The sequence below is a fragment of the Chiloscyllium punctatum genome, chromosome 9 (assembly GCF_047496795.1).
Source record: "Chiloscyllium punctatum isolate Juve2018m chromosome 9, sChiPun1.3, whole genome shotgun sequence".
NCBI classification, from domain to species: Eukaryota; Metazoa; Chordata; class Chondrichthyes; order Orectolobiformes; family Hemiscylliidae; genus Chiloscyllium; species Chiloscyllium punctatum.
In genome coordinates, this window is record NC_092747.1 from 81,419,984 (window position 1) to 81,438,256 (window position 18,273).

At 41.9% G+C, this 18,273-nt stretch overlaps 1 protein-coding gene across 2 annotated transcripts in view; it reads left to right on the forward strand.

The window, feature by feature from the left end:
* Positions 1–2,944, forward strand: part of dct (dopachrome tautomerase) — a 60,233-nt gene extending 57,289 nt beyond the window's left edge. For both annotated transcript variants that reach the window (XM_072577899.1, XM_072577900.1), the window contains one exon: positions 1,271–2,944. In XM_072577899.1, coding sequence (XP_072434000.1) covers positions 1,271–1,443 — 173 coding nt within the window. In that variant the 3' untranslated portion in view covers positions 1,444–2,944. The remainder of the gene's footprint in view (positions 1–1,270) is intronic.
* The last annotated feature ends 15,329 nt before the right edge of the window (positions 2,945–18,273 follow it).

The following is an 18,273-nucleotide window of genomic DNA, read 5'->3' on the forward strand; positions in this document are numbered from 1 at the left end:
CTCAGTGCTTGGGAGCCTCCTATGAAGCGCTTCTGTGATCTTTCCTCCGGCTTTGTAGTGGATTGAATCTGCCGCTTCTGGTTGTCAGTTCAGCTGTCCGTTGCAGTGGCCGGTAAATTGGTTCCAGGTCAATGTGCTACAAATCTTCACACAAACTTTGAACACCTACGGGCGAGAGACGCTAAGACAAGCCAGGAAATGGGAATCCTGTGCCAACCGCCTGAGCACCACATACGAGCAGCTCCAGTTCCTGCATGAATGCCGAAAGAATCGAATCCTTCCACCATGTGTCAGATACAGACCACCAGTCAACAATGCACAAGCCAGGGACACAGCCAGACAGAATGGATTCAGGATGATCCAGGTAATGATTACAGACACTCACAACAGACTTCACAAATACAGAAAAGAAATTGCACGCCAAAAATTGTTAATTTCAAAAACCACCAATCAGGAATGGACCCGGACCATAGAACAGGCCATCACCATAGGACAGAACAGGACCACACACCGCAAAAAAACGGCACTAAAAGAAAAAATGGCTAAACTAACACACAACAGAGAGGACACCACAACACACACCTGGGTTAGAAACCTCTCCCACAGACAGCTCACAGACACGGAACGAACAATACTGGCCAAGGGACTCAACTACAACCACAGGGACGCCAATACAGCAGACTTCCTAGTAGCACTAGAATGCACACTCAGGAACAATGGACTGACAGAAGAGACACGACAAACAGTGAGACAAAGTATCGTACCTCTTATAACAAGGAAAAATAAGCACATTGACCTGGACCCAATATACCGGCCACTGCAACGGACAGCTGGAACTGACAACCGGAAGCGGCAGATTCAAACCACTACAAATACTGGAGGAAAGATCACAGAATCACTTCACAGGAGGCTCCCAAGCACTGAGGATGTCTCCTAGACAGGGGACGAAACGTCTGCACCAGTAATTGGGAAGCTGAAAGAGGTGTTAGGCCCATTTTCACCTAGACAAAGCACCTGAATGCCCGTTATAGTTTAGATAAGGAACTCTATTCCTCTGTCTTGATTCATTTTGGTGACCACAGTGAGCTCGTGCCTTCATGTAGAACAAGGAGCAGCCTCTGTAGCTTTGTAAAAAGGGGAGACTTTGCAATGTAATTTCACAGTGAAATTTTCCAAATTATGGGAATATTTAACCATGAGTAATCCAGCATTTTTAAAGACTTCATTCTTTTATAATCCATAAAATTAACTTGTTTCATGTAATCTACAGAATTTAATATTTCCTTGGGTACCAAGCTAGCTGCGACCATCAGTGGAATCTTGCTGGGCCTTGTCCTGTTGGCTGTACTGCTGATGCTAATTCTGCAACGACGAAAGAATAGGGGTTTTGAACCTTTGTTAAGTTCAGAATTTTCCAACAAGATGTACACTGAAGAAGCTTAGTTTATGCAACAGTTTATTACTATTAATCTTTTATCCCTTTTGCAATGTGCAAAGGCACAACTGAGAACATATAAAAATTTCTAGCTTGTTTTGTGTCAGCAGTGCTATAATGTAAGATCATTATAATACCAATGTATGTATAAGCTGATGAATTTGTATTTGATTCTTAGCATGATCTGCCCTATCTGTTTTATCAATGATGAGAAAATAACTGATTCGTCAGTTGGGAAGAATATGCTGTTTTTGTTGTCTGACATGATGATACATGATTTAGAGCTTTTTAGGATGTAATGAGCAAGGTTTGCTGCTGCAGCTTTTGCTGGGCAGCTTTTTAAAATGCAGATTAGAACTTTGATTTTCAAAGTATTTTCAAAACCAAAATATAGCTGCAATAAGAATGAAATTCTAATTCATTTTCTATATTTCCAATTTATGATACTGTTATGACTAAGGTTATAGGGAATGAACTGTCTTTCTGTAGTTCCACACATCACAACATAGATTTTAATGTTTATCTGGTTACCGATATGTTCAATTATATACTTCACTAATTTCAGAATGTAAAAGAAAATTCCATCAACCAGGTTTCTTTTATATTAACAAAATTATTGAATCATTATAAGACTCATTCAGCACAGGTGCAAAGCTGGTTAACACATACTTTATAATTTTAAAGATTAAATATTAAGCCTTTCAAGTAACCTTACACAAATTAAGTTTCTCAACTAATACCAATTTTTAAAAAAAACTTTGCATAATTGCTCATTTGTAAAAGAATGTGATAAGATGAGATCCGTTCCAGGTGATATTTGGTTTGGGGTTAAGACACAAGTGCATAGGTGTCACTAGACCCGTTATTTTCAGAAGCAACTCATTCAGGAGATATTGAAATAAAGTCTTCTAGAAGCTTCTCAGGAGAATGGCTACAACAGTTTTTCCAGCTCTCCCACATGGCATTCAAAAATGCTTTTCCCAAAAAAAGTTGGGAAAGGATGTCTCTGTTGGCTTTTCAGTTAACAGGCTATACCAACTGCCTTTTTGGAATAACATGCAAAACACAACTCAGAAATAACTGACAATCATAATCCCTGACATGTAACTTCCCTGTTCATATATTCAAGTAGTTCCAGAATCCATAAGAATCTGATTGTTTGCTTAGCTCAATTGTCTTTCCCAATAAGTGCTTGATGGAAAAGTCAAAAGTGTCCTTTTCAGTGATTTTTTTTTAAAAAAGATAAATCCAGCCAACTCCATGATCTTCTAAATGACTCAATTTTTACAATATTTTAACCCTCAGCCTTAAAAAATGTTGATAACCTTCATAACAATAGGTGCTTTAAAAATAAACATATAGCAGACATTAATCCAACACATTATTGCAACTTATGTGCAAGTTCCTTTGTCTCATGTACTGTGGTGAGATTATAAAGAGTTGTTTCTCGGAAATGTGTCAGTTTTATGATCCACAGTGTAACTCAACATACTGCCAATAAATGAAATTCCTCCCTTTTTATGTCTCACTGCTTTCTCATTTATTATAAAGTTAATTTTAATTTCCCTCAGAGGTCTGAAGAAGTGGTATGGAAACCCTGCTGCCTTCTAAGTGTCACCCAACATAGGCTTAACGCAGAAAGAGTACGTGGTGAATGATGAGACATGGGGTCCCCATTGTTAATCACTCATTGAGATATGCTGCAATAAGAAAGGGGTACCTAAGGGAAGCTAACCTCTGCCCTTTATGTAGGTTCCAATACCCCCTCACTCCCCACTTTGCTGGAACCTCATTAGAAACACTTGCACTCTGCCCTACTTGTCTCTGTCTGAGGATTCTCTCAACAATCATCGGACCCAATGCAATACCAGCAGTAGCCTGCAGTCCTGGTGGCGCTGTCAGTACTGTCGAGTTGCCAGCCTCAGATTAGTTCTTTGTCTTCAATTGTGTTGGAGGAGTGGGTGTGGGATGTTTGCCCCATACCAAATGGATTGGTGAATCTTGGCAGTTAGGTTCCATTGCCAAGCAGGCATTATATTCTTAAAAGAAACTCAAAGATCTACGGATGCAGGAAATCAGAAAAGAACAGAAATTTCTGGAAAAGGTCAACATATCTGGCAACATCTGTGAAGCAAAATCAAAGTTAACGTTGCAAGTCCAGTGACCATTCTTCAGTACAGACTGTAACTAGGAAAAGGTTGCTTAATGTGCGAAAGATGGGGTGAGGGCAGGGGGAGGAGGAAATGCTTGATGGCGATGGAGCCCAGAGAGAGAGAGAGAGAGAGACAAAAAAAATTTGGGCAGAAAAAGGAATGTGAAAAGAGCAGCCTGGGAGAATCAATAGCTACTAATGATGATCATTAGTGACTGATAGTGGGTTTGTGGTAGCAGCCCATATGATGACATGGCCTGGCGTTTGGTGGGTTGAGGTAAAGACATGGGAGAAGTTGCTCAGGACCTACAATTATTGAACTTGATATTGAGTCCTGAAGGGGTGCTGGGTCCCAACTGGAAAATGAGATGCTGTTCTAGCAGTTTTGAGCTGAGCTTTGCTGGAATACTGCAGCAAGGCTGAGACAGAAATGTTGGCCAGAGTACATGCTGTGCTGAAGTGCCAGGCAACAGGAAGCTCAGGGCTATTTTTGAAGACAAACACGGGTGTTCTGCAAAGCAGTTGCTCAGTCTGCATTTTGTTTCCACAATGTAGAGCAGACGGCATTGCAAGCAATTAAAACAGTAGACAATATTGAGTGAAGTGCACATAGATTGCTGCTATGCTTGGAAGATGTGTATGAGGCCTTGGATAATCAGGAGGGAGGAAATAAGCATAAATATGTTGTAATCTGGATTAGTGGTGCTGGAAGAGCACAGCAGTTCAGGCAGCATCCGAGGAGCAGTAAAATCGACGTTTCGGGCAAAAGCAGCTCTTCCAGCGCGACTAATCCAGAATCTGGTTTCCAGCATCTACAGTCATTGTTTTTACCCCATAAATGTGTTGTAACTTTTACCATTGCATGGCAAAGCACTGTCAGGGTATGAGGAGGTATTGGGATTGCAGGAGGAGTGGATCAAGGTGTCCCAGGAGGAACGGTTCCTGTGGAAGGCTGCAAGGAAGGGAAAGGGTTATGTGTCTAGTGGTGGCATCCTGCTAGAGGTGGCAGAAATGAAGGCTAATGATCCTTTTGATGTGGATGCTGATGGGATGGTAGTTGAGGTTCAGGGAACCCTATGCTGTTGTGGGAGGGAAGATAAGGGGTGAGGGCTGAAGTAAAGTAGATGGTTTGGACATGATTGAGGGTCCTGTCATCCCCAATAATAGGGAATCCCTGGCTGAGGAAGAAGGTGGACAATTTGGAGGACCCCCCTATAGATACTGCCAACATCAGAACAATTGCGATGGAGTTGGAAAAACTGGGAGAATGGATTAGAGTACTTACAGGGAGCAGGGTGCAGGGGTGTATAGTTAAGGAAACAATGGGAGTTGGGTTTGTAGTGGAATTTGGTAGCCAGCCCATCCCCAGAAATGGAAACAGAAATGTCAAGGAAGGGAATGGAGGAGTTAAAGATGGAATAGGTGAAGATGGGAGTTGAGTGAAAATTGGAAGCAAAATTGATAAACTTTTCTAATTCTGGATGAGAGAGGAAATCAGCACTGATGATGTCATTGATATACCAGAGGAAGAGTCGTGGAAGGGGGCCCAAGTAGGACTTGATTAAGGAAGGCCAGCTGGTGGAGGTTGGTGAAGGATGGAACGGTTCAGTCCTTTTCTTCATGAAGAAGTGGAGAACCTTGAGACCAACCTGATGGGGGCTAGACATATAAAGGGATTGCATATCCATGGATGAAGAGGAGGGTCTAGATACTGCAAACTGGAAATTCTGAAACTGATGTAAAGCGTCCAAAGACTCACAGATATCAGTGGGAAAGGACTGGAGAAGGGAAGAAGAAATTGAGTTAAGTTAGGAAGACATGAGTTCTGGAGGAAAACAACGTGTTTGACTGGGCAGTCCTGTTTGTAGGTTTCCATCAGTCAAACTGCCCCTGTTATATTCTGATAAGTTGCAAATTTATTGCCTTAAGTATTCATGAAATGCCCTTTTGAAGTCTCTCATTGTGTCCACTTGCATCCCTCATTGACAACAGCATTTTGTGAGTGAATGCATTATTTCTCACATGCCTCTTTTGACCAAGCCTTAGATCGAGTCTGCAGATCCTTCTGTGATTAACTGTTGGGAACAGATTATCTTTGTCTCCCATGGGTCACAATTTGGCTTGTTGAGGGGTCCTTTGTGACCCCTGAGCTATTTAAAAGACATAGCTATGTGCGACTGCATGAGTTTACAAGGTGCTGCTCCTCCAGTCAAAGGTCAACTCTCTCAAAGTGGGCAGCAAGGATGGGAGAGAAGAAATTCTGTGAGCAGCAAGTCACACAACCTCATTGGACAAATATAGTCTGAGGTCTGGAGCCAAAGTGGAGAGACTGAGGGATAGGGAACTGGCAGCTTTACAGGAATCTATTGGGTTAGGGAGCACATGCATGATAGTTGGGTCTTGGGAGGAGGCAGGGAGAGAAATGGTGGCAAAAAATCTGTGGGGTTAAGAATTAACCAAATGAAAATTCAGGTAGGTCAACAGCAAGAGCAGTGGATGAGTGACTGGGGAAAATGGGTATAAGTGGCAGAGGGCATGGGTGACTGAGTGGCAGGGAAGGGGGAAGGAATTGACTGGATTAGTGATTGAATGATTAAGAGGCTGACTGGGTAGGTAAACTCGCAAAGTTGTATGGGAAGGATTTCCAGAATTTTGATCCAGTAATACTGGAGTAATGGTGATCTATTTCCAAGTCAGGATGGTGAGTGGCTTGGAAGGGAACTTGCAAATGATGGTGTTCCCATGTATCTTTCTATTTAGTGCGCATTGGTCTGGAGATACTGGTTGATGAGTTATGGTGAATTTCTACAGTGCATTTAGTAGATGGTGGGGATGGGAGTGGATATTTGTGAATATGATGCCAATCAGTCAGGTTGCATTATCCTGGATTGTGTCAAGCTACTTGAATGCTATTGGAGCTACACTCATCCAGGAAAGCTGAGAGTATTCCATCACATCTTGACTTGTGCCTTGACCTGGTCTTGTAGTCATTGTATTTATGTGATTAATCCAGTTGAGTTTCTTGTTAATAGTTACCCCGGGATGATAATGGGGGATTCAATGACGATAACAGCAATTAATGTCAAAAGGCAGTGGTTAGATTGTTTCTTATTGGAGAGGGTCATTTGAGTAGTGTGAGTGTTTATTGCTACTTGTCAGCCAAACCCCAGATATTGTCCAGGGCTTGCTGCATTTCAACATGGACTGTTTCAGTAACTGTTTTAGTAATTGAGGAGTTGTGAATGGAGCTGAACATTGTGCAGTCATTTCTGACCTTATGATGGAGGGAAGGTCATTAATGAACCAGCTGAAGATGGTTGGGCCAATGATACTACTCTGAGGAACTCCTGCAAAGTTGTCCTGTAGCTGAAATGACTGACCTCCAACTACCAAAACCACCTTTTTATTAGCCAAGTATGACTTCCATCAGCAGAGATATTTCCTCCAGATTCCATTCGACAATATGATAAGGTTACTTTATTCTCCTTGGGATAAGAAATGAGAAGTGGGTAAAATGAAATATGTCTCACGGCAGCCTTGCCATCATACCTTTGTTCAGTCACCAATTAGATGTAGGTGCTTAAGTATTTCATTAATCACTTTACTTATAATTCTGACACACAAATTACAAGAGAACGCACTGATGCATGCAAAAAATTTTGTTTTGTGAGGTTTGTTTATTTGTACCTATGATTAGAGATTTCATATTGGTATAGTTTAAAATCATTCCTGAAAGATTAAAAGGGGTGCAGCAAATGGTAACAAAATTAATGGGTTGAGAATTGAAAAGAAAAGAAAACAATAAAAAGAAGGTAAAGGCAAAAACAAAATTATAAAGCCCACCTATTACTTCTCCCAACAATTCAACTTGTCACTGATAACGAGCATCAGGAAGCTCTGTGATGTTACTTCACTTCTTGCAAGTAAATGCTTCACTAATATCCAGCTCAACTCTGTCACTAACATTGGTCATTCAATAAGACAAAGGGTCCAGCTCATGTTGTGGGAGGTTCTCCTCCTGATGATCAAGTGGGCTTTCTCTTTCTGAGTTCTCTTGCCCACAATTCTACTGAACGACTAATGCACCCAATTATTTATGCTCTTTTGATATGGATGAAGGTACTGCATAATATTGACAAGCTACTCTATCTAATGGAATCTGCCTTTAAAAATGCAATAACCAATGTTTTGCAACTTTTATTTAAACAATGATTCACATCTGCCAAGAAAAGTGTTCATTCTTTCTTTTGCTTTCTCCTGTAATCTTCCATGTGAAGCCCCGTGTAGTCAGTTTTCCAGGAAAGTATGACTACATTTTATTGGAGCAAATTACCTCAATTCAAGGCCATTTATCATAATTGAAACAATAGCATGCCTAGCTGGCCTGTAATGCCTCATTTACCGAAAAGGCCATTGTACTTGTCGCTTATTTAAATGAGTTATTTTAGAAACACTGGACTGATGCTGCTTTCTTGTTCTAGGTCATTTTATTGTAAAGTGTGATGGGCAGACTTGTCAATCATTCCCCTGCATTCATTTAAAAGGATTTTGTTTTGCTTACGCATGCAGCTTTGTTTGGTGCTGGTCTGACTTTTATAGATGCCCTTTTCAGATCTCCCACTCCAGTTCTATTGTCATGAAGCTGTTACAGGTTTGATTCTTGGACATTTAAATCTCTGGTGAACAGACTTGTGATCTGCTAAATCAAGTCCTTTAATTAGATCCATGAATAGCATTAAGAATTCCTGGTGTTGTTCTCAACTTTTCTCTTGGATTTTCATGGTAACAAAGACCATGTCTGAAGTTTCTTTGGAAGGCTGAAAGCTGCACTCTGTTTCTGGCAGGATTTCTTCAGTCATGGGAAGTAGGTCATTCAGGACACTATGTCTCAGCATTTTTCCTACCTTGGACAAGAGGAAAATACCTCAGTGGTTTCCATAATTTCTCTCTTCATTAAGATAGTTACAATTGTCTCATTCTGAAAGCCAGAGGTGAGTGTTTGTCCCCACAACTTTCCAGGATGAGTACATAGAGTAAACAAAAGCATTGATGCTTTCAGCTGGAATACCATCAGAGCTGCAGGTTTTGTTGTTATTCATCCATTTCCTTATTATAGCTCACCCAGGAAGTGTGGATTCTGGCACCTTGTGGGGCAATAGCATGGAAAGGATCAACTGTCACAGTGGGTTAATGATTGAGGAGCTGTTCAAAATGTTGTTTCCAGCATTAACTGGTGGTATGGTCAATCTTAAGAGTAGAGATGCCATCCCAGTAAGTGTAGAGGATTTTTTCCATTTCATCTTGGTGTATTAGTGGCCCCACAGCTTCATAGAAAGCTTTGGCATGTTGGATCTCTTGCGTTTTCTCTTCAAATCCCATGTCCTTTATATTCAAAATTTGTCTTTGGGGGCTGGTCTCGAGCTGTTGGAAAACTGCCTTCCTAACTTGCAACTGGTTTCTTCTGCTAGGTCATGAATGCTACTTACTCTTTTTCCAGGAGGTTTCATCAAAGCAGTCCTGGTGATGATGGTGTCTGAACACAATGGTCTAGTCACAGGAATCAGCTGACTTTAATGGGGTCTCATTATCCTGGAATTGAGTGTATGTGAGAAGAGTTCCCAGACTAGTCATAAGCTGGCTTTAGAATTCCTCTCTCCCTGCTAAGGCAGCTTTAGTGCGGAGAGTGTGATCTCCTTCCTTGTGCACTGTTAGATCTTATCACATCTTGGTGCTAGATGTGTGTTAATTTCTATTGAACAAGTTGACCATCTTTCCAGCAGAATTTGTTTTGCACATAACTCAATGTCTGATCTTTGACTTGATTGGCAACATAATTTAGGAGACCTAGGCTCTCTCCACAGGTTTTGTATTTTTCCTTCTGGCTGGAAGTAGGCTTTGTTATAATGTCCCATACTGAGTATACATTCTCAGCAGATGTATAACCTTGGCCTTTTCCTAGAGTCCCGGACAACCTTGGGATTGAAGTCCTCTGGGAAGGTTAAGCTTTTCTTTTGGGATGACAGTGATGACTTCATGAAATTAGAATAGAACTTTCCTATCACAACTTCATCAAGGTGAAGGGTTGAGGGATAAATGCAGCATATTGACTATGGTTCAGCTGCAGCTAAAGTTATCCCACTGGGGAGCTTGGGCAAGTGTATTCAGGATGCTATTCAGAGAACACGGAGGTTACTATCTGTCTTGCCTTTCCAGGACAGAGGTGTCTCCCCTGCTTGTTCTTCAACTGCCCCTCCCCAGGAAAGTGGGTTTTATTTAGGGCAGTGATGCCGTTTGGAGTGTCAATAGTTCAAACAATTGCACAAGTTCTGAGGAAGGGTCACCAGGCCCAAAACATTAACTCTGATTTCTCTGTACAGGTGTTGCCAGATCTGTTGAGCTTTTCCAGCAACTTCTGTTTTTGTATACAATTGTAGGTCTTCTTTCTAGATGTTCAATTCAAAGTTACAAGTTGGATTAGCATCTTGGTGTGGTGGTCTGTGATGCTGTTGGAAGCTCTTTTCTACTTGTAACATCACCCATATCAGTAAGTTTGAGGGGAAAATGTCAGACAAAAAGTAGTTCAAAATGTCTTCATTGGCAGACGAGCTGAAGGAATATTGAGTATTTCACAACTTAGGAGGGTGGAAGAAATCTACAGCAGCAAGACAATCCTGCTCATTGTGATTTGACATCACACCAAAATCTAATCATCAATCATTACAATATGCATAATGACAGTGCCCCAGGATCTGCATGTTAATGTCTACTAGGGTGTATTTGCTAAGCCCTACAGGAATGGAGAATTGATGATTTTCAAAGAGCTGTGAAACTATGAATCCTGTGTCAGGAAACTGCACACATATTGTATACATGGAAGCTATTGGATGCCTCTATTAGAACAGACGTGTCTATGGACAGCAAGATCTGTGTCCAAACAATTCTTGCTGCTCATTCCAAATTGGGAAGGGGGCTAGGAAAAGATATTCTTAGACTGTAACACGTTTTCTGGTTGGAGAATGCACTGAGTAGTCCTTTATGGTTAAGATGACAATATCTCTGACAAAGCCCAATAGAGACTGACTCACCTGGGACTGGAGAGTAGCTGGCTGTTCAGCTTGCTCTCTAAAGGTCTTTCTCTGAACCAGTCAAGACCCGCCTGATGTATTAAATGTCTGTGGGTCAGCTCACTCGAGGAAGGCTCAGTTAATTTTGATTTTGTCAGTAGTTTGGGGATGGAAACCTACCAATGTGTAAAACCCAGGTCTCTCAGACATTCTCAGTGTTAACGACTGTGGCAAAGCGAAAGTTGAGAATGCTGCCCCTGCGATCTGCGGCATGAGAAAGGTGGATGGCACATTCTGTTAGTGCATGGCCATGCAGTTATAGCCAATGTGCTAGCGGGGAACATAAGCAGCGTTCCCTTTAAGATGAATACCTGTGCAGCAAGCTGAAAGGAACCGTGCAGTGTTGGCATTGGAGAGAACATTAAAGATTGTGCTCAGGAGCAGTCAATTTGTCAGGTACTTAATTAGTTAGACCTAGACACAATTTAACGAACCATGAAAATATTTATTGAATTACATGAAGTAGCCAATCTGCTTAATATATTTTACATTGGGTCTTTGCAATCATGTGATAATGGCAAATGATCAATACCATTTGCCTGATACAGGTTGCTGCCAGTGATAAGCATAAACAAAGTGAGTGGTGTGGACAGGCTTGCTTTTAATCTCCTCAAGATCGGTGGGAATAAGACATGGCTGTAATAGAGGATTCTGAATTCCTTTGGCTGTAACCATGTTGTATGTTAGCACCTTTCTTATAAAAATACAACTAGATACACTTCTGTAACTCACTGTGCTAACACCCAACAATTCAACACACCTAGTTATGTTCAATAGTGGATCAGTTTTTCTATGTAATAGCCAGCTACTCTGATCCAGACTGAACTCCTGCTGGTCACTAAGATTAGCAAATGCTGACTTTTTATTTAAGCATTTAGTACACTGTACAATCCAGAGAGACAGCAGAGCAGCACATTAGATCAGAACGTGCAGAGTTAAAATGCCAAGTTAAAATGTACAAGTGGAGGTAGGCAAAAATTAAAACAGATAGGCTTAAATCGTACTTTTAATTAGGAAGATGAGACGTTCCCTTATTCAACATTTTGTCGGCAATGACTGAAAACCTGTGCAATTGTAATGTTGTGAAAGCCGTAAAGAAGCTGTGACTAACGGTCAAAAAATAGCAGCAGGGACAGATGTTTTTAGCACTTCTTAAGCAGCTAATGAGCCACTTAACCATATAGATGTCAAGCAGCCCATTGACGCAGTTGTGGAATCTGTCATGGTGGACTTGAAACTACACTTGAATTAAGCATAATTTATGGATCAAGCCCTGGAGGCGCTGATGAGATATATATTATGCAGAAACAACATCATTGGTCAAAAATGATGACCTTCATAATCCTGAAACAGCAAGTGTTTATAGAGTGGGTGGTGTTCTAAGTGTGAGAGGGCAGGAGCATTTATTCAGTGAGTGATTGCTGTAAGGACTTCTCATTAGTACATCTCAGTCAGGCATTTTCATTGCCTGTGCTTTACAATAAAGGTATTCACACATATATGGTATCTCTACAAACTACAGATCAACACACGACTGTGCTGCAATTGAGCACTGATCTGAAGCAGACAACATATTGAGCAGCTTCAGTTTTCCATTTGCTGCCACATCAAAGAGATGGCAGAAACTCTGCCAGGAAACAGGACTTTACTGTGTACTCACTAAACAGAGAATAGCAGGCAAACAATTTTGCATTCCAGTATTGAACTGTTCAGACACACAATCACTGAATGCGCAGTTGGTGTGTGAACATGCTCAGCACATCATCTGGTCATTGCATGCAACCAAGCAGGTCATGCATTTTTTTTTAACTCAGCCATAGAATTTGAAAGATGTTGACAATTTACTGCCCATCCCTTGTCTTTTTGTTGGCAGATATTTATTTCGGAGAGCGCCATCAGAGATCCATTCCTAATTACCCCTGGAATGGTCAATTGCCTTCTTGAAATACTGCAGTCTATCTGGTGATGGGGCATCTAGAGTGGTGTTAGAAACAATGTTAAAGCAGTTTGACCCAGTGAAAGTGAGGGAACAACAATATAGTTCCAAGGCTGGATGGTGTTTTAGACTTGGAAAGGAACTTAGATGGTGGCACTCCCATGCATCTGCTGCCTTTCTCCCTCTGGGTGGTAGAGGGCACAGTTATAGCAGTGATGTTGAAAAAGACTTGGCAAATTGCTACAGGACATCTTGTAGATGATACAGTATGGTGTCAATCAAGTAGTTTGCTTTCTCATAGATGTTGTCAAGTTTTTTGTATGTTGCTAGAGCTGCACACATCCAGACAAGCGGTTGATATTCCATCACACTGCTAACTTGTCCCTTGTAGTTAGTGGACAGAGTTTTGGGAGTCAAAAGGGGAGTTACTCACTGCAGGATTCCTAGTATTTCACCTGCTCTTGTAGCCAAAGTATTTATATGGCAATTTGAGTTCAGTTTCTGGTCAATGTTAACTCCCAAATGTTATAGCAGGGATTCAGTGATAGTGATGCCATTCAACAATGCTTAGCTTCTCTCATATTGAAGATGGCAATTGTGTAGCACAAATGTTACTTGCCAGTTATCAACTCAAGCCTTGATACTGTCCAGGTTTTGTTGTATTTGAACAATAAGATTGCCAAAATATTTGAGAAATTGAAAATGATGCTGAACATCTCTATTGCTGACCCTCTGATGGAGGAAGCAGCTGGAGATGTTTGGTTGAAGGACACTATGCTGAGGAACTCTTGCAGATATATCCTGGAGCTGCGGTGATTTATCCCAACCACAGAACTATTTTCCTTTGTGCCAAGCTTGACACAACCAGTGTAGAGTTTTTCCCTTGATTCCCCTTGATGTCAGTTTTCCTAGAGCTCCTTGAGGCACACTCTGTCAGATGCTGTCTTGATTTAACAGGTAGACCCTCTTAACTCATGACTAAAGGGAAAACGAAGGGGAGTGACTCACATGATTTGCTGCTTCAGACAAGCAGTGCAGAACTGATGAGCTAAATTATTTCTTTCTGAGCTGTAACCATCTTTTGATTTAAGATTTCTCACCATCTTACAAATGATATGCGCAGTAGAGACCAAAATGTTGAGTCAGTCTGGGTGGAAATAAAAACAAGGGAAGAAACCTTTTGGTAGGAGTAATTTACAAGCCACTGAACAGTACTTCTGAAGAAGGGCATAGTATAAACCAAAAAATAATGAAGTCTTATGAGAAAAGCACAATGATAATTATGGGTGATTTGAATATTCAAATTGATTGGATTAATCAACCTGGCAAAGGTAGCCTCGAAGAAAGATTCATTGAGTTTATGAGAGGCTGTTTCTTAGAGCAACGTCATGGAGGCAACAAGAGAACTGGCTACTTAGATTTGGTATGAGAGAACATAGAACAATACAGTGCAGTACAGGCCCTTTGGACTCTCAATGTCCAGTCAACCTGTGGAACCAATCTGAAGCCCATCTATACCATTTCATTTTCATCCAAATGTTTGTCCAATGACCATTTAAATGCCCCTAAAGTTGGTGAGTCTACTACTGTTGCAGGCAGTGTGTGCCGTGGCCTTTCTACTCTCTGAGTAAAGACACTACCTCTGACATCTGTCCTATATCTATCATCACTTAATTTAAAACTATACCCCCTTGTGCTAGTCATCGACATCCAAGGAAAAAGGCTCTCACTGTCCCCTATCTAACCCTCTGATTATCTTCAGTGCTTCAATTAAGTCACCTCTCAACCTTCTTCTCATTAACAAAAACAGCCTCAAGTCCCTCAGCCTTTTCTCATAAGGCAACATGCTGGTAAATCTCCTCTCAACCCTTTCTGATACTTCCATATCCTTCTTATAATGTGACCAGAACTGTACGCAATTCTCCAAATGTGGCCGCACCAGAGTTTTACACAAATGCAGCATGATCTCATGGTTCCAAAACTCAATCCCGTTACCAACAAAAGCTAACTGTATGCCTTCTTAACAATCCTATCAAACTGGGTGGCAACTTTCAGGGATCTATGTACCTGGACACCGAGTTTTCTCTGCTCATCTACACAAGCAAGAGTCTTACCATTAGCACTGTACTCTATTCCTGTTGCTCCTTTCAAAGTGAACCACCTCACACTTTTCTGCATTAAACACCATTTGCCACCTCTTAGCCCAGATCTGCAGCTTATCTATATCTCTCTATAACCTGCAATGTTCTTCAGCACTAACTATAACTGCATTGATCTTAGTGTCATCTGCAAATTTACTAACCCATCCTTCTATTCTCTCATCCAGGTCCTTTATAAAAATGACAAACAGCAGTGGCCCCAAAACAGATCCTTGAGGTACACCACTAGTAATAAACTCCAGGATGAACATTTCCCTCAATCTTCTTTCAGCTAGCCAACTTGTGATCCAAACCACTAAATCACCCTCAATCCTTTACCTCCGTATTTTGAGCAATAGCCTAAGGGGGGAACCTTATCAAACACCTTGCTGAAATCCAGATACACTACGTCAATGACTTTACCCTCATCCACCTGTTTGGTCACCTTCTCAAAGAACTCACAAGGTATGACTTACCCTTCATAAAACTGTGTTGACTATCCCTAATCAAATGATTCCTCTCCAGATGATTATAAATCCTATCTCCTAAGAACTTTTTCAATACTTTACCCACAACTGAAGTAAGGCTCACTGGTCTGTATTTACCAGGGTTGCCTCTACTCCCCTTCTTGAACAAGGGAACAACACTTGGTATCCTCCAGTCTTCTGGAACTACTCCTGTAGACGACGACATAAAGATCAAAGCCAAAGGCTCTACAATTTCCTCCCTGGCTTCCCATAAAAATCCAGGATAAATTCCATCCAGCCCAGAGGACTTATCTATTTTCACACTTTCCAGAATTGTTAACACCTCCTCCTTGTGAAACTCAATCCCAACTAGTCTAGTAGCCTGGATCTCCATATTCTCCTCGACAACATTGTCTTTTTCCAGTGTGAATACTGATGAAAAATATTCATTTAGTGCTTCCCCGACTCCATGCACAATTTCCCACTATTAGCCTTGATGGGTCCTAATCTTTAGGTAAAAACAATGACTGCAGGTGCTGGAAACCAGATTCTGGAGTGGTGGTGTCTATCTTGTATTCCTGGTATACCTATAGAGTTTTTCTTGATCCTATCTGCCGATGACTTCTCATCTGTCCTCCTGGCTCTTCTTAGCTCTCTCTTTTGGTCTTTCCTGGCTAACTTGCAACTCTCAAATGCCCTAACTGAGCCTTCTCGTCTCATTCTAACATATGCCTACTTCTTCCTCTTAACAAGAGATTCAACTTTTCTAGTAAACCACAGCTCTCTCGCTCGACCACTTCCTCCCTGCCTGACTGGTACATATTTATCAAGGACACAAAGTCCTTGAATAATCTCCACATTTCAATTTGCCCACCTCTTGCAGTTTCCTTCCCCATCCTATGCATCCTCTACCTTGCCTAATTGCATGATAATTGCCTTTTCCCCAGCAATAACTCTTGCCCTGTGATTTATACTGATCCTTTTCCATCACTAAAGTAAACATAACCAAATTGTGGTCACTCTCACCAAAGTGCTTACCTACATCCAAATCTAACACCTGGCTGGATTCATTACCCAGTACCAAATCCAACGTAGCTTTGTCCCTTGTTGGCTTGTATACATACTGTGTCAGGAAACCATCCTGCACACATTGGACAAAAACTGACCCATCTAAAGTACTCAGACTATCGAATTTCTAGTCAGTAATTTGAAAGTTAAAGTCACCCATAACAACTACCCTGTTACTCTTGCTTCCATCCTGAATTATCTTTTTTATGCTTTCCTTTACATCTCTTGAACTATTCAGAGCACTATAGAAAACTCCCAACAGGGTGACCTCTCCTTTCCTGTTTCTCACCTCAGCCCATACTACCTCAGTAGAGTCCTCAAACATTGTTTCTGCTGCTGTGATACTGTCCTTGACTAACAATACCACACCTCCCCCTCTTTTAACATATTCTCTGTTCTCACTGAAACATTTAAATCCTGAACCTGCAACAGCCATTCCTGTCCCTGCTCCATCCATGTCTCTAAAGTGGCCACAACATCGAAGTCCCAGGTACCAACCCATGCTACAAGTTCACCTACCTTATTCTGGATGCTCCTGGCATTGAAGTAGACACACTCCAAACCATCTTTCTGCTTGCCGGTGCACTCTTGCGACCATGAAACCTCATTTCTGACCTCACTGCTCTCAACCTCCTTGACACTGGAACTACAATGTAGATTCCTATCCCCCTGTTGAATTAGTTGTAACCCTCCGGAAGAGCATTAGCAAATGTCTCCCCACCACCTCCCCCCCACCTGCCCCCCCGCCCCCCCCCCCCAGGATATTGGTACTCCTCTGGTTCAGGTGTAGACCATCCTGTTAATAGAGGTCCCATGTACACCAGAATGAGCCCCAATTATACAGGTATCCGAGACTCTCCCTCCTTCAGCACCCCTGTATTCATGTGTTCAACTCCTCTCTCTCCCTAGGCAACAAACCAGCAATCACAACTGTTTGTTCTAGCAATAAACTTCCACCCTAGCTCCCTGAATTTCTCCCTTAAATCCCCATCCCTTTTCCTACCTATGCTGTTAGTGCCTATGTGGACCATGACTTGGGGCTGCTCCACCTCACTGTCAAGGATTCCAAAAACACGATCCGAGAGATCATGACCCCTGGCATCTGGGAGCAGGCAACACACCAACCGTGAGTCTCTCTTGTTCCCACAGAACCTTCTCTCTGTTCCCCCTAACTACTGAGTCCCCAGTGGCGAATGCTCTGCTCCTCTTCCCCTTCCCTTCTGAGCAACAGGGATAAACTGTGCCAGAGACCTGTATCCCATGGCTTACCCTGGTAAGTTGTCCCCCCCAGCAGAATCCAACATGGCATACTTCTTATTGAGGGAAATGGCCACTGCCTGCCAGTTCCCTTTCTGTCCCCTGACAGTAACTCATCTGCCTTTTTCTTGCACCTGGGGTGTGACTATCTCCCTATAACTCCTCTCAATAACCCCTTCCGCCTCCCGAATAATTCAAAGTTCATCCAGCTTCAGCTTCAGTTCCCTAAAGCAGTTTTCGAGGAGCTGGAGTTGGGTGCACTTCCCACAAAGGAAGTCAGTAGGGACACTAGTGGTGATCCTTACCTCCCACATTCTGCAGGAGGAACATTCAACTGCCGTAACCGCCATTCCCAATGTTCTAAATTCCCAAAGAGACTGTAGAAAATTAAAGAATAAAAAAAATTACTCACCTTCCCAATCTGGCATACAGAACTTTTTTTTTGGTTAGAGGAGGATGATGGGTGGGAGACACTATCTAGTATTTCAGGTAACACAACCACCCAAATATATTACTTCACTGACTCAGCAGTCCCATGTCCACTCCTGCTCAGTGTGTGCTTCACCTATTCACGAGGTAATTTACACCTTGGTCGACGTTCCTGCTCTTCCTGCTGCTGAAACAAAACTGGAGGGACCTGATGCTCATGGTAAGTTTTTAAATCAGTGATTCACCTTCCTGTCAGCCCCTGGTTGT